The 25461-nt window shown below is 34.8% G+C and overlaps 1 protein-coding gene across 1 annotated transcript in view; it reads left to right on the top strand.

The window, feature by feature from the left end:
* Positions 1 to 25461, top strand: part of LOC150103427 (RING finger and SPRY domain-containing protein 1-like) — a 358201-nt gene that overhangs the window by 80905 nt on the left and 251835 nt on the right. Inside the window, exons 6-7 of the mRNA XM_090397430.1 lie at positions 3022 to 3088; positions 17410 to 17550. Of these exons, the coding sequence (XP_090253556.1) occupies positions 3022 to 3088; positions 17410 to 17550 (208 nt within the window). The remainder of the gene's footprint in view (positions 1 to 3021; positions 3089 to 17409; positions 17551 to 25461) is intronic.

Below are 25461 nucleotides of genomic sequence, written 5' to 3' on the forward strand. Positions count from 1 at the left end.
CTTGAAGAAGAGCTTTCCAACACGTTAAATCATGAGCTTTGGTCAATTTTATATGATGTCTCGTGCACTGCAGCAGATAAAGAATTTGAGAAAATACGGGGCCAACATATCAATAAATTTGAGAAATTAAAAAAAAAGAACTCTACCTCCGAACCAAAACTTCCAACCAACACTGTAGTCAACCTTTTTTCAGTTAATTTGAAGCCTGCAGCACTCATAGCTCTTTCACATGGCCACAACTTTGCCATTGCTCCCAGAAAAATACCAGCCGAGGATATAATAATCTAGATTGAATGCAGGATCCGCCACCTTCCTAACCACATCGCCAACGATATTAGACTGGTTGTAGCTTGTGTTCTCACCAAAGCTAGACCACCAAAAACCAACATATCCAATAGTGAATATAAAGCTCTGCAGGAAATGAAGAAAAACAAAGAAATAGTAATCACCAAAGCGGATAAGGGAAACGCCACCGTAGTACTCAACCAAACGGACTACACAGGTAAGCTTAATGCTCTATTATTAGATCGAGCTACTTACCTTCTATTGAATACAATCCCACCAACTCACAAATCAGAAAACTCCATAGGCTCCTTAAGAAGGTCACCTCTTGGCCTGTAGAAGTTACTAACAAATTAAAACCGTTTAACTCTATACCTCCCCCCCCCCCCCACACACACACCGTATATATGGACTCCCAAAAATACATAATGAAAATGTGCCATTACGTCCCATAGTGGATGGCATTGATTCATAGAATCAGTGCTATAGAACAGTGATGGCGAACCTATGACATGCGTGTCAGCACTGACACACTTGAGGGTTTCAGGTGACACACCTTGGATGTTGAAAGATATTGGTATTATGATGAAAAGACTGCGATATATTGTGTAAGATCACTCTCAGTTAAGGCGAAGGTAGGTTTCGGTTCATTGAAAGAATTATATTTTATAGTTAGCCTATTTCTATTTTATTTTGTAGTTAGCCTATTTCTATTTAATTTTGTAGTTAACTTATTTCTATTTTATTTTGCAACTAGCCTATAAACAACGAGCATTTTAAGTTTACGTTTTCTTTCTTAATCATAATTTCTGCATAGTCATATTATATGATACAAACTTATAAAAATTATTATCAATATTATATGATACAAACTTATAAAAATTATTATCAATATTATATGATACAAACTTATAAAAATTATTATCAATATTATATGATACAAACTTATAAATATGTGTTTTATATGTTATAAACTTAAAGTTTTCATTTGACTTCTGTGTGAAATTCGTTCATGCAGGCATTCCAAGTCTCTCGACTGAGTAATACAAGTTCTAAACATATTTGAAACCACTTTAACAGAAAATATAATTCGCAGCATTAAATATTGAATTTATCTGAGTAAATAATGAAAACATTTTTATAGTTGCAATAAATTCAGTAAATTTTGTTAAATAATGCAAATAGTAACAACTTACGATGACGTCGCAACAAAATCTACTAAATAGCTGCTATTTAAAACGTAACAAGGTTGCCACGAACGTACCAGTTATAAATCTGGCAACCCAGATTCTCTTCTACATACTCTTGTGAAACTCAATTTTCTGCCTTAAATAATATCAAATCAAAAGGGAGAAATAGATTGAGCAATGATTTGAGCGCTGCCTGTGTAGCATTAAAATGTACATACTATAGCCCTTCTATAAAGCAACTTTCTACCAGTACTCAGCAACAGAAAAGTCATTAAATGTAATGTAAGTTTGTAATTTCACTTTATTAAATTAATTGTATAACATGAATTCATAGATTTTATATCAATGTCCTATTAAATAAATAGCCTAATATGATATGTATAAGTCACCATCTATGATTATGTAGTTAAATTTATAATGCATGTATGCAAGTGGCACATCAACAACGTCAATATTTAAAAAAAAAAAAAAAAAAAAAAAAAAAGATGTTTGACACACCTGGGTAAAAAGGTTCACCATCACTGCTATAGAACAATTAAAATATTTCAGCTTTTTAGTCAGTTTTTTTTTTTATGAAGATGGCTAGTTAAATCTGGAAATAGAAACCGAATAAACAAAGCTGGTATGGTGGAGAGCCAGTCGAATAAATTTATATAGAATAAGAGAGAAATTAGTCAAACTAGCAGTATACAAGACAGTGTTTAAGCCAGTTTTTAAGTTATGGATCGGAGAGTTGAGTTTGAAATAAAGCACTTGATCAAAAATTAGAGAGCACAGATATATTAAGGTTCAGATGGCATAAATGGCAGAATCATATTAAAAATGAAGATATTAGGCATTGTTTGCATTCAAGAATGTGTGAGCAAGGCTAATCTAAGGTGGTATGGACACTTAAATAGAATGGGAGAGGAAAGATTATAAGTAAGGTCTAGCTGACCATTTCTTGGATACCCTGCATAGCATCAAATAGTAAAAAATTACTCTGCTTCACCACAACAAACACAAACTTAAAAGTTTTTTGTTTTTTTTAGAATCAGCAGGCAGATTTACAGAACCATTCAAATTTCAGTAAATATGGTTGTGTTAAACATCTTAAGATTTGGGAAACTTTAAGCCTTCCACCCAAGAGCTAAGGCTAGCCAACACACACTCATAACAGGTGCCCCTCATAAAACTTTAGGCATTCAGTCTAATTTTTTCTGCTTATTGTTTTGCGCATTTTTCTGTGTGTTTTCACTATTTGAATATTGTTTCCCTGATGATGTCTCAGTGACTGAGACGAAATATACAATTGATTAAACTTGCGTTTAATTATTATATGTGCTGTATTCATTCCATGAAACCTAATAATATAGTTATTGTTCTGCTCTGCATTCATAGTGAGCTATTTCCATTGGTTTTCAGTGCCAATTTCTGTTTGATTTTTTAAAATATAATACATTAAGTAGAAATTCAAATTTACTTCAGTTTCAAAATACCATCCAATGTAGTTTAAAGAATTCTCTCCTAAAAGTTCTGTATAATTAATTTTATGTTTTTTTTCCCATAGGATCCAGCCTATAACACATCTGTGATCTTATTTTCGTTAATTGCCTTAGAGAAGTTTGCACAAACAAGTAGGTGATTAATTATGGTAGTTTACAAAAAAAAAAAAAAAAAAAAACCTTCATAACTGATTTTTCAGACATTTTTAGAATCATGATTTATTATTCTCATCATCATCATCATCATCAAATTCCTGCCATATACCCTCAAGAGGCATGCAGGATATGATAGTACTATATGAAAAATTTACATCTTTACTAACTTCCTATCAACAATTTTCCTCCAAATCAGTCTGTTACCTGTCAATACTCCAACATTATCAGATCTTATATTTCTATCTTCTAAGGCACTTTTTACTGCATCAATCCACTATGTCTTAGTCTTCCTCTTGGTCTTTTTCCTGCCAACCTGGCAGAGAACAATTGTTTTGCTAAACTTTCCTCGTCCATTTTGTTAAGTGACCGTACCACCTGAGATTAGCTCTGCTAACACATTCCTGGATGCTGACGATGTTATATTCTTTCCTAAAATCCTTATTTTTAATATGATATTGCCATTGATGCAATTTGTTCATGCCCCTAATCTTTCTCAGGACTCTTAACATGTTCTCTAGTCTTTGGTCAAGTGTTTTATTTCTAACCCAACTCGCCAATTCATAAGTTAAAATTGGTTTGAACACTGTCTTGTATGCAGCTAATTTAGTGTTTTAACTAATTTCTCTCTTATTCCTTATAAATTTATTCAGTTGACTTCCTACCATACCATACCAGCTTTGTTGATTCTGTTGTCTATTTCCATATTTAATTTACCATCTTCACTAAAAATCATCCCTAAGTAGCTGAAATGTTTCACTTGTTCTATAGGTTCTTCATTCAAGATGCAGTTGATATTTTCAATGCTTCTGCCTATTTTCATTGTCTCTTGTTATTGCTGACCTTCATATCATATCTATTACAACAGTTATTCACTTTAGTTAGGTAATCTTACAGACTTGTAGCAGATTTATTTAGAAGTATAACATCGTCTGCATAAAGCAAAGAGCTGACATTAACATGGTGTCAGACAAGGAGAATGTACATCTTTGTCTGACACCAGATTTAACATTAGTTGTCAGACAAGGATGCACATTTCCCCTCTGTTATTTATTATCTATATGGATCACATTATAAAGGAAAGTTGTATTAAGCTTGATATCAGAATTGGAGATGTTAATCTCAGCTCTTTACTCTATGCAGATGATGTTATACTTCTAAATAAATCTGCTACAAGTCTGCAATGACTAAATTGACTAGATTGAATAACTGTTGTAATAGATATGGTATGAAAGTCAGCAGTAACAAGAGAAAGACAATGAATATAGGCAGAAGCATTGAAAATATCAACTGCATTGTGAATGGAGAACCTATAGAACAAGTGAAACATTTCAGCTACTTAGGCACAATTTTTAGTGAAGATGGTAAATTAAATATGGAAATAGACAACAGAAGCTTGTATTGTAGGAAATATATAATAATATAATTATTATCATTAATTATATCATTATATAATTAGAATCACGATATAATTGTAGGTGATTCGAAAAACTTGTAATATATGGGAATGAAAGATGTTATTAATAGTAAAATGTTTGTATCATAATATTTTGTTCAGTGGAATATAGGCATGAACTGTAATGTTCGTAATAAATGATTTATGTTTCATTCACTGTTATGGATAGTACTTCATTACATGATGAATGAAATGTAAGCCATAACTAGATAGATAACAACTCACTGCTGATTCAATACTTATGTAATATTTTTATTTAGCACAGAATTTTGGTCTAGTTTAAGTGCATCTTCAATATGACTTAAATTAAACAAGTCAAAGAGAAAACCAGAAAACTCAGTTAGGACCTTAATGTACATGTAGCTCACATTTTCATTGTTGAAAATGTGTGAGCTAAATGTACATGATATAAAGTAGCATGGTCTAAAATACCATAAGGTCCTAGCTATACAAATTTAAACAAGAGAAAGTATTAATTTAAAAAACTTATTGCCTACAGAATGTGTAGAAAAGTGTTGTTTCTCATAATAAGGATAATTTCATGTTTGAAGGAGAACTTTTGATCTGTAAACAGCTCATGAGGTAAAAGACTAGGTTTTTACTTGATCATCGAAAATTATAGAAAGGAGGATTAATACCCCCCCCCGGATAATTGAAAAACATGGCTAATTCAAATTGTTTTATTGGATTAAATACATTAAAAAAACTATAAAATATAAGATAAATGTTCTTGTAGTATGTAAATACAAAACTGAACATTTTTAAGCTTATTATTTAGAAAGGCTGTGATTTTTATTTGTTTTCTTTGTAGCACCATTTCTTGTTTTATTTTTTTTATCTTCTTCTTCTTCTGCAGCTTCTCCCACTTAAGTGGGGTCACTGTTTGTTATGAGTCTCCTCCACACCTTCCTGTCTTGGACTGTCACCACATCCAAGTTCTTCATCTTCAAGTCCTCTTCTACCAGCTCCCTCCATCTCTTCTTTGGCCGCCCACGCTTCCGCCTTCCTTGCACATCCATCTGCATGACCCTTCTTCCCACATATTCGTCCTCCCTCCTCCTCACATGACCAAACCATCTCAACCTTGCCTCCTGTATTTTCGCTCCTAAGTTCGTAACTTTCACTGTTCCCCTGACATAGTCATTTCTTAGATGATCCTTTCTGGTCACACCGCACATCCACCTAAGCATTCTCATCTCTGCTACTTCCATCCTGCTAATGTTATTTTTCTTCAGGGCCACAGTTTCTATAGCATATGTCATAGCTGGCCTCACTACTGTCCTATAAATTTTGCCTTTCAGATTGATCGGCACCCTCTTATCGCATAACACTCCAGCCATCTCCCTCCAGTTCCTCCAACCTGCTTGTATCCTGCATCCCACTTCCTTCTCAGCTCCTCCATCTTCTTCCACTGTTGAACCTAAGTATCTAAAGTCTCTCACCTTCCTGATGACATTTCCTTCCAGCTCCAGATCTGTCTCCTGGCCGCCGTCCACTTTACAACACATATACTCTGTCTTACTTCTGCTCAGTCTCATACCTCTCTCTTCCAGTACTTTTCCTCCATCTTTCCAGAAAATAACTACAGTTTACAGGAAACCAACGTTCACAGGTCGTTATATTCTTAAAAAATCAGCCCATCATCCTTGTCAAAAAACAGGAATCATAAAATGTCTTATCAGAAGAGCCAAAACTTGTCCTACTTCTAATTTTCTACAGAAAGAACTTTCTACTATCCAACAACACATGAAACTCAAAGGTTTTTCCAAAAAGAGTACTCAACATCTTCTCGATTCTTATAATCCACCACAAAACAACGAAGATTCAATACGTCGAGTTCCAATTCCTTACATCTTCGGGATTTCAAAACCTATCGCAAGAATTCTGAAGAAATATGAGTTAACAGCTATGTATTCACCTATTAACAAATTATCTTCCCATTTTCCTTCTCCTAAAGACAAACTATATCTCTTCCTGGAGTTTATCAAATTCCCTGCAACTGTGATCTCTCCTATTTTGGACAGACTGGACGTTCTCTTGAAAAAAGAATCCAAGAACATCAATCCTCCATTCATCACAACAAACCCGAAAAATCTAGATTGGCTCAGCATGGGATTGAAACTAACCACAACATCCTTTGGTCAAAAACTCGCCTCTTACATATATCCCGTTATAAATTTGAATGTTTATTCAAAGAAAGCGTAGAGGCCTTACGCCATCGTCCTAACCTGAATCGGAATGACTGTATATCTATATCAAAAATCTGGGAAAGTCTAATCAGGATAACTCATTAATTCATATTAATTTTATGTTATTTAATATTATTAATTGATATCTTTATTTCAATCATGTCTCTGCTTAAAAATATTCCCTTTAATAATTAGTGATATAACATCACGCTGCTTGTTCTATTTTTAAATGATCTATTATTAGTATTCCACCTAGTATTTTTTTTTTTTAAAAAACTGTTCTTGTAGTGCCGCTGAAGATGGTCTGCTATTTCCAGACCGAAATATTTGGTTAATTAAATATCTTTCTTGTGTTTACGTGCATATATTATTCAGTCTTTATGTCACAAGTATCCTTAAAATATCAAATATTTATTACCATTTTTTCAGATATTGACTATCAATTTATGGAGAAGTAAGCTAAACTAAAATAACTCATCATAGTATAACACATTCTGAATAATGTCAATTAGGTGCTGATATGCGGCAGTCAATAATAACACAAAATTTTACAAAAAGCAGTTACTTTTTAGCTAGGCTTACAACTAGGATTTTAGTACCTTAGGCAAGGCACTTAAAGCCTAGCTATGCTGCTGCAAATTCCACACTAACAGCCGAAGAGAAGGGGAGGTGGAGTAATGGTTAGCAATAATTTGTTGGCTTCGAGTTGAACTTTTTTGGAAAACAAAATGTGGAAAAAAAGCTTTGCCTATATATTTTGATGAAGTTATTGTGATTAACAATAATGGATCTAACTTTAAGCATAATTTATAATGGAAAATTTTGCAAGGAAATAAAAAAAAGTTCATATATTTCAATAAATGTTATTTGATCTAACCTAACAATTATTCTCAGTGCAGGCATTTGAAACTAGCATGAAAAATTTCTGCAGTGTTTTCAATAAAATAAGTTAAAGATACCAAGAAATGATATTCTTGGTTTCATCCTTTATCCAAGTGTAAGCAAACAAAGTTTGCATGTGAAGTAATTTCATGACTGGGCTACTTGTATAACCAAGTGAAAAAACTTTCAACAACTAGCTCTAATCCAAAGTATTTTAGTAATAAGGTGCAATACCTTTTCACTACATGTATATGGGAAATATATGACTTCCCTTGGTGTCTCCTCTGGGTCTGGCTCCCACTGATGAGACCTCAATTAAGATCAAAACTGGTTTGGATTTATGGCCCTTCCCCATAATGCATAGCATTATACTTGTCTCTAAGGATTGTGTGCCATGCATTATGGGATACTAAGGCAATTGATGCCAAGTCATTAGCTCCTATGTACAAGTAGTGCAGTTACTTCACACACAAACTTTGTTTGCTTATACTTGGATAAAGTATGAAACTAAGAATATAATTTCTTTGCATCTTTACTTATGGTATAACCAAGTGAAAAACTTTCAGTAAAATGAAAGAACCTGAATAAAATACCTTATTCCATTGCACTGATTGAAAGAATAAAAGATGGCAAATATTTCCAGTAATAAATAAATGTATTGCTAAGATTGATAGGATATCCCATGGAATACTGTTGTGCAAATTGGAGCAGATGAGGGTTGGATACTAAACTGATGATATGAATAGGAGAATGGCTCAGGGAGAGATAACAGAAGGTGGTGTATGGATGAGCAGAGTCCAGGATGAAGCAGGGTAACTCGTGGTGTGCCTCAGGGCTCTGTGCTTGGGCCATTGTTGTTTAATTTGTACATAAATGATATAGGAAATGGCTTAAAGGGAGATATTCAGTTGTTTGCTGATGATGCAAGCGCAATAAAAAATCAAGCTAATGTTGAGAGTTTGCAGGATGATTTAAATAAGCTGGTAAAATGGGCAAAAGGAAATGGCTGTTAGTTCAATGTGGAAAAGTGTAAAGTTATGCATTTTGGGATTAAAAGATTACCAGCTATGTACTACATTGATGGAACAGTACTCTAAGAGATTGATGAGGCTAGGGACTTAGCAGTGTTGGTAGATAGGGAGATGAAGTTCAGGGGACACATTGCTAAGGTGTCCAAGATTGCGCATAGGATTACTTGGTTATTGAGGAACACACTAACATCTAGAGATAAAGAGGTTATTGTTACGCTTAATAAAGCATTGATACTTTTACATCTGGATTACTGTGCTCAGGTCTAGTCACCTGGATTCCTTGGAGATGAGGAGGTTGTGGAAAGGGTTCAGAGGAGAGTGATGTAAAAATTGCTCCCTACATTGATAGATTGAAAGTTTGTGGATTGCAGAGATTGGTTGATAGGCAGAGAAGAGGGGATATGATAGAAATATTTAAATTACTAAAAGGTTTTTATATGATTGATGCAGGGGAAATGTTTCAGCTGTGTGATGGTGATAGAAGAACATGAGGTCATCTCTGGAAATCAAGGAAAAGTGCAGTTAACAATGGTGTGAGAATGAGGTTTTTCGCCTGGAGGGTGGCGAACGAGTGGAATGCATTGCCTGAGTCAGTTGTGAGTTCTTCGTCTGTAAATCAATTCAAGAACAGATATGATAGATATTGTTTTGATAGTTTGGGTCTCCCGCGATGAGTCTACTGACTCCATGGAGATACCCGTAATAATAATAATAAGAAGATTGATATAATGTCATATTTCGAAATAGATGTAATTTATTTTATTTTCACATATATGAAAATTTATGAACAAACAAAATAAGTAAAATTTGAAGTAGAATGTTTTTATCCTTGAAATATCATAAGGTAGTTTGAACATGTTTTGTAATTACCATTGTATATTCCAAGACACTGAAGTAGTATATTTTCCAATGAAAAATTTACTCCCATTAATCTGGGATATGCGAATTTGCATATCCCATTAGATAATGGGAGATCAGTGATCAGACGTGCAATGGTTCATTGGACATGCTTCATAGAAACTATTGCATGTTTCATGACACACCCGGATAGAGAGTAGTATATTTTCATAAGAAACATTCACATATCTCAAGGCACCAGTCATAGAGTAGTATAATTTCTATCCAGTTTCATCTGGGAGATTGATGGTCAGACCTATGAAGGGTTCGGACATGTTTCATTGGAACCATTGCATGTTCCAAGACATCATATAGAGAGAAGTACATATCTCAACTTTTGATGGCTTTTTCTACTTCAAGTATGGATATGTATTCCTGACTGCATGCCTGGTCAGTGTTTTTTACCACTGTGTTGTCATCACTGCTTGTTTCATTTAGCAATTTTTAGTAATTACTCCATACTTCAAGGCACTGGTTAGAAAGTGGTACACCAGTATATATAAAGCATCAAATTTTCTCTGCAACACAGTGCTGTTCTCATTTTAATTTTTGATTTTATTGAAAGTAATTGTGCAATGGCATCTCATTCACCACTTAGCAAGAATGGAAGAAAATGGATGATATTAAGCATTCAACAGATAATTGAAATTATATTGAAGCTGGAGTTTCCAGATATCAGATCTGCAGTGACTACAATTGGTAAAACTATTATTTTATCAAGAAAGACGTTGACAAAATCGAGAACAGAGTTCATTGATGAAATGTATGGGCATGGTATAAACAACAGTAAAAAGGAGAATTCCTGTGCTGGATTAGCTAATTAATGAAAAGGCAAAATACTTCCATGAGAAAATGAACATATGTTCAAATTTCATGTATAGAGAGGGAAGTAGGGATTGTTAAACAGATTTAAGGCAGCATCATGGAATTAGATGCATAGTAATTTGTGGAGAGGAGCTGTCATCAGATTTTGAGGAGAAGACGTAAAAGCTTTCCAAGAATTGTTCATGATAGGTTATCTACATGTGTACTATATCCATTGTTTCTTTTTTTTTGCACTCAGTGTTCATCAATTGGTAAGGAAAAGTGACGTTAAAGTTGGTGTCCAAATTAGAATATTAAAATTGGTTCTTGGTCTGTTGTCAGGTCTTCAAGAATATTTAACTAAATTAACCACCCATCGAGCAATGGTAGCAGAAATGTATCAATCATCTTAGGCTTCACATCCATGTTATTTCAATAGTACTTCAATTTTAATGGTATACTTCAAATCTGCATTTTGATTGGCATAAATTTGTGTCATATCGTAGAGCGGTTAAATTACTACCGTGACAAATTTTATATATATATATATGTATATATATGTCATCATCATCATCAAATTCCTGATATATACCCTCTAGGGGTGTACAGGATATGATAGTACTACATGAAAAATTACATCATTACTAACTTCCTATCTACAATTTTCATCCAAATCAGTCTGTTACCTGTCAAGACTTCAACATTATCAGATCTTATATTTCTATCTTTTAAGGCACTTTTTACTGTATCAATCCACCTATATCTTGGTCTTCCTCAGGGTCTTTTTCCTGCCAACCTGACAGAGAACACTTGTTTTGATAATCTTTCCTCTCTCATTCTGTTTAAATGACCATACCACCTGAGATTAGCTCTGCTAATGCATTCCTGGATACTGACAATGTCAAGTTCTTTCCTAATATCCTCATTTTTAATATGATATTGTCATTGATGCCATCTGTTCATGCCCTAATCTTTCTCAAAACTCTCATATCTGTGGTCTCTAATCTTTGCTCAAGTGTTTTACTTCTCACCCAGCTCTCAGAACCATAAGTTAAAATTGGCTTGAATACTGTCTTGTATACAGCTAATTTAGTATTTTGGCTAATTTTTCTCTTATTCCATATAAATTTATTCAGTTGACTTCCTACCATACCATACCAGCTTTGTTGATTCTGTTGTCTATTTCCATATTTAATTTACCATCTTCACTAAACATCGTGCCTAAGTAACTGAAATGTTTTACTTGTTCTATAGGTTCTCCATTCACAATGCAGTTAATATTTTCAATGTTTCTGCCTATTTTCATTGTCTTTGTCTTTTTAATGCTGACCTTCATACCATATCTATTACAACAGTTATTCACTTTAGTCAGGGAATCTTGCAGACTTGTAGTGGATTTATTTAGAAGTATAACATCATCTGCATAAAGCAAAGAGCTGAGATTAACATCTCCAATTTTGATATCATGTTTAATACACATTTCTTCATAATGTGATCCATATAGATAATGAATAACAGAGGGGATAATGTACATCCTTGTCTCACACCAGATTTAACATTAAACAATCTTCCTGTACTTCCTTCAATTCTAACTGCTGACTTACAACCCAAATAAAGACTAAGTATTGCTTATATATGTCATCATCATCAAATTCCTGATATATACCCTCTAAGGATGTACAGGATATGATAGTACTACATGAAAAATTACATCATTACAAACTTCCTATCTACAATTTTCCTCCAAATCAGTCTGTTACCTGTCAAGACTCCATTGACCATATAACCGTAGTGTTTCAAATAGCTTCTCTCTCTCTTGGCACCTTGTCATATGTCTTTTCCAGATCTATAAAACTTAAATACAGATCTTTGTTATATTCCCGTGATTTCTCAACTATCTGTCGTAAAGTGAAAATCTGATCCGGACAGCCTCTATTTGGCTGGAATCCAGCTTGTTCTTCACCACCAAGCTTCTCTTCCATGATCCTTCTCAAGTATACTTGCATATATCTTACCAGGACCACTCAGTAATGAAATACCTCTGTAATTCTCACATTCACTTTTATTTCCCTTTTTATCTATGGATACTATGAGAGCTCTACTCTAAATCATCTGGAATTCGTCCTTCTGTCCAGGCCTTCTGAACTATGCAGTGCAGCCACTAATACCTCCGTACTTCAGCATTTCTGGTCGAATATCATCTACTCCTGCTGCCTTTCCACATTTCAAACTTTTGATGGCTTTTTCTACTTCAAGTATGGATGTGTATTCCTGACTTTATGCCTGGTCAGTGTTTTTTACCATTGTGCTGTCATCACTGCTTGTTTCATTTAGCAATTTTTCAAAGTAAGGATTTTTTTTTTTTCCTATTTTCATGTCACCTTTATCATCTCTAATTTCTTTTACAGCACTCTTTCCTCCATATATATATATATATATATATATATATATATATATGACAGAATGATCATTGACTCGGTTAACATACATAGTTTTATGGAAAAAAAAAAAAATAATTGAATGACTAGAACCGAGATTTAATTAAAAAGGTTAGTTGTATTTGAAGCTGTTCTTTCATTTGTTGCATTGTTGGGAGAGTGCGTGCTTGCTGCATCACGTGAACGCCAGTACATGATTACAGCTGAATGACTATTAGTTGTATTTGAAGCTGTTCTTTCATTTGTTGCATTGTTGGGAGAGTGCGTGCTTGCTGCATCACATGAACGCCAGTACATGATTACAGCTGAATGACTATTCAGCTGTAATCATGTACTGGCGTTCACGTGATGCAGCAAGCAAGCACTCTCCCAACAATGCAACAAATGAAAATGAAAGAACAGCTTCAAATACAACTACAACGTTTTAATGCTAATTATGTATAAAGACTGTCTATGTTGTTCATAGTCTTTTAACCCTCAATGTTTAGTGTTTTTTTTCTTTTATAATGTCACCTGAAGAAGGCTGTTACAGGCCGAAACTAGTAGTGTGTTTATATTAAAACCTTTTTAATTAAATCTCGGTTCTAGTCATTCAATTTTTTTTTTTTTTTTTTTCATATATATATATATATATATATGTTATATGGATAAACATTAAAAACATCTTAGATTTTATTATCGCTAAACCTATACAATAAGTAACACATTTTAGCTAATTAGACTTCCTCTTTTTTTTTTTTTTTAAGTGAAGATTGTGCATTAGTTTTGAAATATATAATGGAATAAGTAAAGTAATATGGGGATGGGAGCCAGTTGAATAAATTTGTATGGAATAGGAGAGAAAATAACCAGACCAGCAGGACACATGACGGTGTTCAACCCACTCTTAAATTGATGATTATTAAATACTTAAGGAATTGACAGCGTATACTAGAAATATAAATTAAATCAAACTTTAATATATATTTTCCAATATTTCGGCAACGTCACGTTGCCATCTTCATGGGAACTTAAGATAAAGACGTGTACGCAAGTACTACACAACAGCAAATGAGAAACGAAGTGAGGAAGCTACAGTTTTCCTAAAGTCCTGATGGTGCCCCCTAGCCGGCTATATTAGGTGTTCTTGGGCTTTGGGCTGAAGTTCTCCTGATGTTTGTTTCCCAAATTTGGGACAGTCTCATGCATCCAAATTTGTTGAGGTTTGGCATGTTCCTAAGGGCTGATTTCATGAATAGTCTTTCATATTTGAACTTGCAGTGTATGACTGAGAATTTCTTCCACCTTATTCTGTGGCAAGTATCCAGAGTATGATTGCAAGCCTAGAGTGGCTGTACTGGTGAAATCGGATGTAGTCCTTGTGTTCTGAGATTTGCTGTCCTGCCTGTTTGGCCAAAATAGGACAGTTTACAGCTGCAAGGGACCTGGTATACACCAGGTAGGCTAAGGGAAGTGGTTGGTCTTAGTGGAGCAGATAAGGGATGCCAATTTTCTATATGATCTGTAACAAGAGGTCAAGTCATGTTTTTTTAGGATTTTGGTGATTTTTTCCGAGGTGCCTTGGATGTAAGGAGTGATGATGAATTTTGAGTAATTTTTTTGTGAAGGGGCGGTGGGTTGTGGATAACTGGTTTTAGTATTTTTTGGATTTTTTTGGTGGGGGGGTAGCCATTGGCTGAGAAAGTGTTAAGGATATGATTTAGTTCAGTGGTTAGGGTATTGTCATTTGAACAGATTAGTTTAGCACTGTTGAATAGTGTCTTAACTCCATATTGTTGTGGGGGGGGGGGGTTGTTGGTGAAGGTATCTGCCTGTATGGGTGGGTTTTCTATAAACTGAGAAAACCAAGGTTCCATCAGGCTGGCGGGTGACTAGTGTGTCTAGGAAAGGGAGGCTGTTGGTTTCCTCTTTTTCCAGGGTGAACTTGATTCTGGGGTGTTGGTTGTTTAAGTGTGCTAAGAAGGAGAGGAGTGTATCCGAGTCATGTGGCCAAATAGTGAACACATCATCAACGTAGCGAAGCCATACGGTAGGTTTTTTGTGGGGCAGAGTTTAAGGCTTTCTCTTCAAAAGTCTTCATAAAGAAGTTGGCTAAGGGAAAGTGGTGAACCCATGGCTGTCCCCTCTATCTGTTTGTAGAATTTTTCCTGCCAAACGAAATAGCCTGAGTTCATTGTGAACTGAAATATGGCTGAGATATATCAGGAGGAAATTTAGTTTGGATTAGCTCTAAGGTTTCCTTGAGTGGGACATTTGTGAATAATGTCATTATGTTGGAGTGTATGGTTTTCTACATTGGCTTTGAAGTGGGCTGAGTTTTTTATGTGTGATGGCGTGTTGCCAGTATAGTGTGAAAGCGCTTTGGCTAAATATTTAGCTAGTTTGTACTTGGGGAATCAGTGCCATCCACTATGGGATGTAATGGCACATTTTCTTTATGTATTTTTGTGAGCCCATATATACAGGGGGGGGATCTAAAGTTATATGGTTTTAGTTTGTTAGTAATCTCCACAGGCCAAGAAGTGACCTTCTTGAGGAGCCTTAAGTAGAAAACCTTACACTCCAACATAATGACATAATGGTCATTTTTGACGTCTCTCCTTATTCACAAATGTTCCCCTCAAAGAAACCTTGGAGCTAATCTAAGCTAAATTTCCTCCTGATATATCTCAGCCATATTTCAGTTTACAATGAACTCAGGCTATTTCGTTTGGCAGGAAAAATTCTACAAACAGATAGAGGGGACAGCCATGGGTTCACCACTTTCCCTTAGCCAACTTCTTTATGAAGACTTTTGAAGAGAAAGCCTTAAACTCTGCCCCACAAAAAACCTACCGTATGGCTTCGCTACGTTGATGATGTGTTCACTATTTGGCCACATGACTCGGATACACTCCTCTCCTTCTTAGCACACTTAAACAACCAACACCCCAGAATCAAGTTCACCCTGTAAAAAGAGGAAAACAATAGCCTCCCCTTCCTAGACACACTAGTCACCTACCAACCTGATAGAACCTTGGCTTTCTCAGTTTATAGAAAACCCACCCATACAGGCAGATACATTCACCAACAATCCCCCCCCCCCTCACAACAATATGGAGTTATTAAGACACTATTCAACAGTGCTAAACTAATCTGTTCAAATGACAAAGCCCTAACCACTGAACTAAATCACATCCTTAATACTTTCTCAGCCAATGGCTACCCCCCCACCAAAAAAATCCAAAAAATACTAAAACCAGTTATCCACAACCCACCTCCCCCCCCTTCACAAAAAAGATTACTCTAAATCCATCACCATTCCCTACATCCAAAGCAACTCGGAAAAAATCACCAAAATCCTAAAATAACATGAATTGACCTCTTGTTAGTCCATATAGAAAATTGGCATCCCTTATCTGCTCCACTAAAGACCAACCACTTCCCCTAGACCTACCTGGTGTATACCAGGTCCCTTGCAGCTGTAAACTGTCCTATTTTGGCCAAACAGGCAGGACTGCAAATCTCAGAACACAAGGAGACTACATCCGATTTCACCAGTACGGCCACTCTAGGCTTGCAATCATACTCTGGATACTTGCCACAGAATAAGGTGGAAGAAATCCATAGTCATACACTGCAGCAAGTTCAAATAGGAAAGACTATTCATGGAATCAGCCTCAGCCCTTAGGAACATGCCAAACCTCAACAAATTTGGATGCATGAGACTGTCCCAAATTTGGGAAACAAACATCAGGAGAACTTCAGCCCAAAGCCCAAGAACACCTAATATAGCCGGCTAGGGGGCACCATCAGGACTTTAGGAAAACTGTAGCTTCCTCACTTCGTTTCTCATTTGCTGTTGTGTAGTACTTGCGTACACGTCTTTATCTTAAGTTCCCATGAAGATGGCAACATGACGTTGCCGAAATATTGGAAAGTATATATTAAAGTTTGATTTAATTTATATTTCTAGTATATGCTGTCAATTCCTTAAGTATTTAATAATCATGTTTAACCAGCGTATATGCCTTTTTACAAGAATCTTAAATTGATCTGAGCATTATGTTTAAAGTTGCCAATCCTGAAGTTACTCCAGGTGCAAACTTTCTTTGCTTACACATGGATAAAGGATTAAGATAAGAATATAATTTGTTGGATCTTTAATTTACAGTAGAACCAAATGGAAAAACTTTCAAAAGTATTTAATAAAAGCAGTTCATAATAATATGGTCGTTTAAAATTGAATGGGAGACATAATACTAACAAACCAGGTCTCTGCAACAAAAATATCAAGTAAAAGACCTGATGATGATGATGAAAATCTAGATTGGTTGATGTAGTTAGTGTTTCTCATGAAGTAAATATAAAAATGTAGACTATATTGGTGATCTGACAAAAATTGATATTTGTTTGTATCAGTTTAATAGAAAGCTAATAATAATAATAATGAACTATATATATACATAATTATGATGAACCCTTTTTGGTACTTACCAAGAAATGGTAAGTGTTATATGTACAAAATATTTTTTCAGACAACAGAATTTCTTACCTGCAGTTGCGCTTTTCTCATTTTAATTTGGGTTAATAACTGACATGACTTTTCATTTTTGTTTTTTAGGTGAAAACAAAACAACAATTAGTAAGCAGTTAACTACAAAACCTGAAAATTCATTGGAAAAATTAGAATCATGGAATAGCAGTAATGATTTTGTTGAAAAGCAAGTTGGTTTTTGTGCTCAGTGGTGTTTAGATAATCTGTGTAAGTAATATTTATGAGCATTCCTCCATTATAAAATATTGAGTATGTGTTCATACTTATACACACTGAACACATACACTGTTTTCACATGCTCTATCTAAATATTTAGACACCAGTATAGTTATCTAGTGTATAGCATCTCCACCCAACAGTCTGTAGGTTTGTCTTATCGTATTGTAAGTTCAAGTCTTTCATTGTGTATGTAAGAATGTCTGAAGTAGCTTGAAAGAATTATATATTGGGTCTTTAAAGCAATTATTAGTCTTAGTGCACACATGATACTAATATATATTAGTATCATATACTCCCTTTCATGAGTAGGATGTAGATTTAAAAAAATTTTTAAGGACTACCAGAATGTTTGTTTTAATGATAGTGTACTACAGAGAATTTTCATTAGAATAGCACTGTGCCTATAGGGATTTGGTCACAACTTTATTAGTGTTTTTACTATAGTGAAGGAGAGGGCCAAATGTTGATAATTGAAGGAAGCTTCAGTTATCAACATACATGAACTAACTAGGGATTTTGTGCCATCCAAGCCTCATCCTCTTGTAAAGCAGTTCATTTTAAATACTTGCTTGAATACCATAGGAAAAAAAGATAAGCTTGCAATTTGGGATGTAACTGACCAATTTGTATTCTGTCTTGGCTTAAACTTGCCACAAATAAAAATGATAGTACAACGTTATGAGATGTTATGTTGGTGCATTGTCCAGTTAAACAAAAGTTGGCTAATGAAAAAAAATTGGCCTCACAGAGTTGAAGATGAGCATTATCAGCATAAGAAGCATTAATGAAAAAAGTGGAACCAGCAAAAGAATTAGAGAATTAGAAAATTAGAGAAGCAACATATTGAAGTAACATGTATATTACAGGCAGTCCTGGAAAAGAAAAAAAATCTAAAGTTTTTGATAAGTAACTCAACAGGCCCTGAAAGAAAACTGAGGAAAATGTAGGAAATCTGATCTGTGTGTAAAAGTAGCTAAATGTTAACAGGAAGAATTAGCTGCAGTACTCAATGCTAAACACAAAGATATATATTTCTTGAATAGCTGACAATTTCAAGCAGAGATGTGGGAACATTTCAAAGTGGGAAATTGGACAGTTAGACTTATTTATGCATGTGGTCCTATAGAAATTGGAAAGTAGAATTTTTCAAATCATTAGAGATGGCAGTCAACATTAAAAAGGAAAAGCTATGTTTCTTGTTGATAGTGATATCTTCAGACTTGTTCAAGAATATACAGGAAACTTGAAATAGGAGGTCATGACTATTTTGTTTTGAGGAGGATACAAATCAGTGTAATATTTGAAAGAAAACAAATAAGCTTTGCTATTGCACATTAATTTGCAATACGTCGGCCTGGTTGGCCAAACGGTTAGTGTATCTGCTCTCCAGCCAAAAGGTTGCGGGTTCAAATCCCACCGTGGGCATGGATGTTTGTGATTGTCTGTAGAAATACCAGTGGTGGTGGTGGGTAGTAGATAGCGTTGGTGGATTGAGTGGTCAGAGAGATGTAGAGTAGGTGTCCTTCCTCAATAAACTTTGGACTCCCTGGAGGTGTCACATAATAATAATAAATATGAATAAAACTTTTCAAAAAAATCAAAGTGAAGCAACTTTCAGAGATAACCTAAAGACTCAAAGATACAAATGTCAAAGAGATAACAAGATTTTGAAAACAAGAACCAAACCTAGACTCAATAGCAAAATCAGAACATTGATGCAATCAGGAAATCATGTAGTGAAATTTTTTTTGCAAGGATAGAAAAATTGAAACCTTTCATTGTATATTACAGGTAGTCCTGGAAAAGAAAAAAAATCTAAAGTTTTTGATAAGTAACTCAACAGGCCCTGAAAGAAAACTGAGGAAAATGTAGGAAATGTGATCTGTGTGTAAAAGTAGCTAAATAAAATAAAAGAAGACTTTGATAAGAATATTTAAGATATGACAAAGGCAGAAAAAGAATGTCTGGAAGTTATTGAAAAAGCTTAGAAACAGAAGAAATTATAAAAGGAATCAGAGGTATAAAAAGAACTGAATATAAAGATATTGTGAATATGTGAAATAATTACTTAAAAATATTGAAACCAAAAAAAAAAAAAAAACTACAAAGACACTAACAGAAACCACAGTTGCAGGATTTACTCATAGATATATTGTAAAAATGAAATATACGTGTCTCATCTCCTGACTGGTAGCTTTTAAGAAAGATGAGCATACTATAGAATAAACAAAAATAATCTGAATCTCATACTTCTTACAGCCATTTTTGAAATAACTAACATCAGTAATAATGTAAGTTAGTCACTTGCTTCATTTGATGTATTGGGCATAAAATGTACGTTGTACAATGCATTTAGATGGTTGGTGGCATAATGGAGGTCTGATAAGAGACTTCAAAATATGAAGTATGGGACCCTGGTTCCTGTTTAAGATACTATACAATTGTATCACTTGAGAGGATTCTTTAAATATCCTTAAAAAAAGATTTTCTTCTAGGTATGGAAAGGCAAATAACCAACCCATTTCATGATATTTTGAAAGCATGTCCACTGATGCCAGTTTTTATCTTTTCTTATACAGCGGTACCTTGGCTAATGATGAGTGGCTGTAAGAAAAAAATCTCTTGGTTAACGACTCTTGATTATGTGAACCTCTATCCGATCTAAAAAACCAGAATTTTCCGATCGCACTCAGCCACGCATGGGAAGACATTGTCGAATAGAGAACAGCCACACGGCATAGCTATGAAGCTCAGATATGTTTGACCCATCATAGCTAGCTGTTTATGTTTTCCGTTTATTGTTTCTTTTCTTGTAGTGGACTGTGCTTTATTTTAAAATTTGTGGTTATAAATGCATTTTATAATGAAAATGAGTATTTAAGCATTTATTTTTTGTGTGTTGGTTCATATAGAAATAAATCGGCGGGTGCATGTCACTGTTCGTTCGCCATCAAAAGGCAAAATCAAATCTCATCTGTATAATAATCATTGTATCTATAAGCTGCTAATCAGTGTATGTTACGGTAAGTGCCGTATCTAATATCGTCACCTTACAAACAAAATGCACTAAGTCAAAAATTGCAGGTTTCGAATTTAACTGTTAACTTTTATTTCAAAAAGTTTTTTTTTTTTAACTTTTACTTTTATTTTCAGGTGACGATATGTTCTTTGTATCCCTTGTCTTAGTGTTGTACAATTTGTAATAATACCGTATTTTGCATATCTTTTTTTTTTATAGAGTGAATTTTTTTACCATGTGACAAAATGGGTCCCAAAAAGAAAGATAGTGAGGGAAAAAAAAACAGAAAAATTTTCTGTTCTTTTTTTAAAGTTGTCAAACCAACCTCTGCTACCTTTGAAATCATCATCATCATCTACCTCAGAACTTGATCCCAAAGTCTTCTTTTTCAAATCTTGGTAAATCTGTTTAGCTTTCTGACAGATTGCATTTTGAGATGTAGTATCGCCCACCATTCTCTTGCTTTGATCCAAATTAGTAATAGATTTTTCATTTGCTCCAAAAGAAGCCCTCTGACATTCAACCTTGAAGTTCCCTTAGCGACCTTAGCTACCATAAGTTCTTCTTTCTTAGCCAAAACGGTTGATATTGTAGAATGACTGGTTTCATATATGTTCGAGCTAGCTGCATAACTTTCACACCTTCATGATGTTTTGCTATTATTTCTTTCTTCTGTTCAATAGAGAAAATTTTTCTGTAAAATGAAATATCGTTGTAGCCAATGTTCTGCGTGAATTAGCACGAGCAAAAGCCAAGCGTTAATCACATGTCCGACTTAATGTGCAAGTCATACTATTAGGAACGTAATTATCTCCGACTTTATCCATTCCCACTGCTGCCGTAATGTCAACTGTTACGGCGATATTAAATTTATAACGACGCTGTCATCTAGGTTAACATTGCTTTTAGCAGCAAATGCAAGTGGAAACTGCAAGGTAAAACTAATGTTAATCTACCACTCAGAGAATCCCCGAGCATTCAAAAAGTTCAATGTCTGTAAATCCAATCTCGGTGTTTTGTGGAAGTCTAACAGCAAAGCCTGGGTCACAAGAATAGAATTTAGAGACTGGATTCGTGAAGTGTTTGGACCAACTGTCAAAGCCTATCTTGAGCAAAACAATCTGCTTCTAAAAGCCATTTTAACCTTGGATAACGCACCTGGCCATCCATTGGGCATACAAGAAGAGCTACCAGAGGAATTAGATTTTATCAAGGTGATTTTTCTTCCTCCCAAGACTACATCTCTGATTCAACCTATGGATCAGCTGATAATTGCAAATTTTAAAAAACTTTACACAAGGGCACTTTTTACCAGGTGCTTTGAAATGTGTGAAGCTACCAACATAATGCTAAGAAAATTTTGGAAGGAAGAATTCAACATTGTCATAGCAATTAGGCTAATTGTAAAGGCTTGGCAAGAAGTAACAGTGAAATGTCTCAAAGCATCGTGGAGGAAACTGTGTCCTTCCTTTGGTAATGAAGAAACTTCAGATGAAGGACACAAATTGGTAAAGGATATTGTAGCAACTGCTCATGATCTTAACTTGGAAGTAGAGGAAGAAGATGTTGAAGAATTATTGGAGATGCATGACCGAGAACTGACTACTGATGAGCTAAAAGAACTTTTCAAGCAGCAATGTGAAGGAAAGGAAATGGAAATTTCATCTGAAGATGAGGATGGAGAGAAAGAACAAATTAAGACTGCTGAAATCAAAAATGTTTTGGCAAAGTGGGAGGAAGTTCAAAATGTTGCTATGAAATGGAATCCAAACAAATCTGAGGTTATCAGAACTGCAGATCTATTTAATGAAAAGTCCATGCAGTTTTTCAGAAACATTTTAAAAAAGAGGCAGAAGCAAACAACCCTAGACATGTTTTTTATAGGTCCATTTGTCAAAAAACTCCGAAGGGAGTCCAATTGTCCTTCTGGTGAAGATTGATAATTAAAATCTGTTTTCATGAACAATTCATTTGATTAATGTTAATTTTTTTGTAGCAAATACATATACTGTATAATAAATAAATGATATTTACTATATTTTTATGACATTTTAAATGAGTTTATCTGCATTTTTAATATGTACTATGGTTGTGGGGAGGAGCCGGAACAAATTAATCGATTTTCATTTAAATCTTATTGGGAATCGTGTCGTGGGTAACGATGGTTTTGGTTAACGACGGTAATCCTAGAACGGATTACCGTCATTAACCAAGGCACCACTGTATATTCAACATCATCCAGGCATTTCTTCTTTCAAAACCTCTTCTAGTCTGTCTGATGTGAGCTTTACCACAGATACACCAAATGGACTCTGCCAACATAAATTAAGGAAATATTTCATCTTCCTCCTGAATCTATTAGTAGAACAGTGAAATATGTAAAAGTTTTAGTTAAGTTTTACAATATATCTACAAGTAAATGCTCACCTGTAACTTTTGTTGCTGACTAATAGCTTCATGAGGAAGGTGAAGGTACTCAGCAAGCAGTATCAGAACAAGGAGAGAAAATATTCAAAAAAAAATACAGTGAGGAGTATGTTTTCTGTGTATATTGTGTATATCAATTCATACATAACAGGTGAAAGAGCCTATAGTACATTTGTGCTGTGTAAAGAATAAGCAGGGACTGGTCGGAAAAAAAAGAACCTGTTGACATTTTTTTTTAAAAGCTGAAGTTTTTTGGGAATACTTTGTGAAGAAAGCTGTTCTAAAGTTATAGAAGATAAATAAAGAGAAAGAGTAGAAGCAAGTTCAGCGTGTTTGCAGTAGGACTGTATAGGGATGTTGGTCAGCTGCTGCTTATGTTTTCATAGTCATATTGGAAAGTGGAGGAATGATGAATGTTAATCTAGTTCAGTGAATCAACATCCATTGAAGAGAATATGAGTTGAAACAGATTATAGGTAAGATAGTAATTGAAGTGAATCAGTGAGAAGGGTCATCTATCATCCAAATCTCCTAGACAGTATCAAGAATTAGTAGGGAGGTTTTTAGTGCACCACCCCAAACATGTAAACAGAACCCATGGTTTAGCAAATTTGGGATTTGTACAGAGTTTTACAGATAGATGAAAATAGCAAAAAAGATGCCATGTTTTTAGGAGAGGAAGCTATTGATGTGATGTATTTTTCATTAGGATAAAGGTAAACGCCACTCCAGAGAGAGATCTGTGTGTTTATTTGTTGATGGTTACTAAGAGAAGGTGAATTGAGATTCTTTTTGCAAGAAAAAAAAAGAAAAAGACAAGAATGTGTTTTGGACACTATCATTAAAAGTAACTAGGTTATCTTCATTGAATAAAAAATGGTAAGGAAATCAGTGTTTAAAAAGGCACTGATTGGAGCTTGGGATCTCTGAGCACTGCATGGTTTGTTGAATGAATATGAAGAATGAAGTGTACTGTCATTAGAAACTGTGGATAGGATTATTGGTTAATGAAAGAGAAGGTCATTTATATGTATAGGAGAAAGAGAATAGAACAAAGACATGAAGCACTCGTGCACTGATAAACTTCAAAGAAAGGAAGCTATTCACCATGACATGCAGTGAACAACCAGAGAGAAAGTTGGTTACCCAGTTACACAGTATGAAAGGTAGACTAAAGGATGGCAGTTTACTGAATAGGCTTTGATGCCAGAGTCTAATGCTCTAGAAATCTTAAGCAGCAGCACATTTCTCCAAACCTTTCCATGGCACATGTCCAGTGGTGGGTGATGTAGCTTAAGATATACAGGGTGTTCGGGATAAATTTGACATATTTATAATTAATTATATTTTTCCGTAAGTTACATGTATTAACACACACTTCTCTTCATTTAAAAGTTTGGACCCTTCTTCATTCATATACAAGATGTCAGAAAGGATGGATAGCTGGAACCCACCTGAATCATGGAAGAGAATAACTTGTATCATGATGATTCGTGCCCGCCATCAAAATAAGGATATTACGACTGCTGCCCAATGCTCCCTGAATACAGTAAAAACAATCAGGCATGAACTAGAGACTTGCAATGGTGACTACGAGGATGTAGCAAGAAGAAAGATCCCTAGCAGACGATCTGATTGCGTTCGTACAGCAGAATTCCTCGCAAATCTGCAGGAACAGGTGTTGAAGAACCCTGGCATTGGAATTCGGGCTTTGTTCGTGGAGTTGCTAACTGTAGTCAAGCCCTGGATAACAAGGGTAGCCAATGGTAGGCCGTATGTATGGCAGCAGGATTCGGCCCCTTGCCACACCTCTGGGAAAAGTCAAAAATGGTTGTCTGAAAATTTCTACGACTTCACCAGTCCAAATGTTTGGCCTCCAAACTCCCCAGACCTTAACCCCATGGATTATTTTGTATGGGGCGCAGTTGAAAAAGATACCAATCGCACTTCCAGTAATACAAAAGCCCAGTTAATGGATAAAATTAAAACAGTTTTTGCGGCCCTTCCCAGGGAGACTGTAGCATCAGCTTGTTTGAGGTTCCGAAGCAGAATTGAAGCTGTGATCGATGCTAATGGTGGTTATTTTGAGTAAATCTTGTTGATAGTATTGTAATTAACTCTGCCTGTAATGTTTTTTTGTCAATTCATTAAATTTAATAGATACAAAGAAGATTTTCTTTTTCCTTACGAAACTGTCAAATTTATCCCGAACACCCTGTATATATATATATATTGTGATTATTCATTTTTACTCGGTAGAAAATATTATAAATTAGTTTAAATGATTGATACCGAGAGATAATGAGGTGACATGGTTTATTTAAAAAGATACTACTAGTTTATTAGTTTCGTTGAATGGATCAACTTCTTCAGGTATCACAATCAAAGAAATATACAAAAAATAACAGACTTAAAAATTGCATTAACATTACTAGTACAAAAGACAGATCTTT

This window comes from Typopeltis vanoorti, chromosome 9 (genome assembly GCF_054136105.1).
Source record: "Typopeltis vanoorti isolate ZY-2024b chromosome 9, IOZ_Tvanoo_1.0, whole genome shotgun sequence".
Lineage (NCBI taxonomy): Eukaryota > Metazoa > Arthropoda > Arachnida > Uropygi > Thelyphonidae > Typopeltis > Typopeltis vanoorti.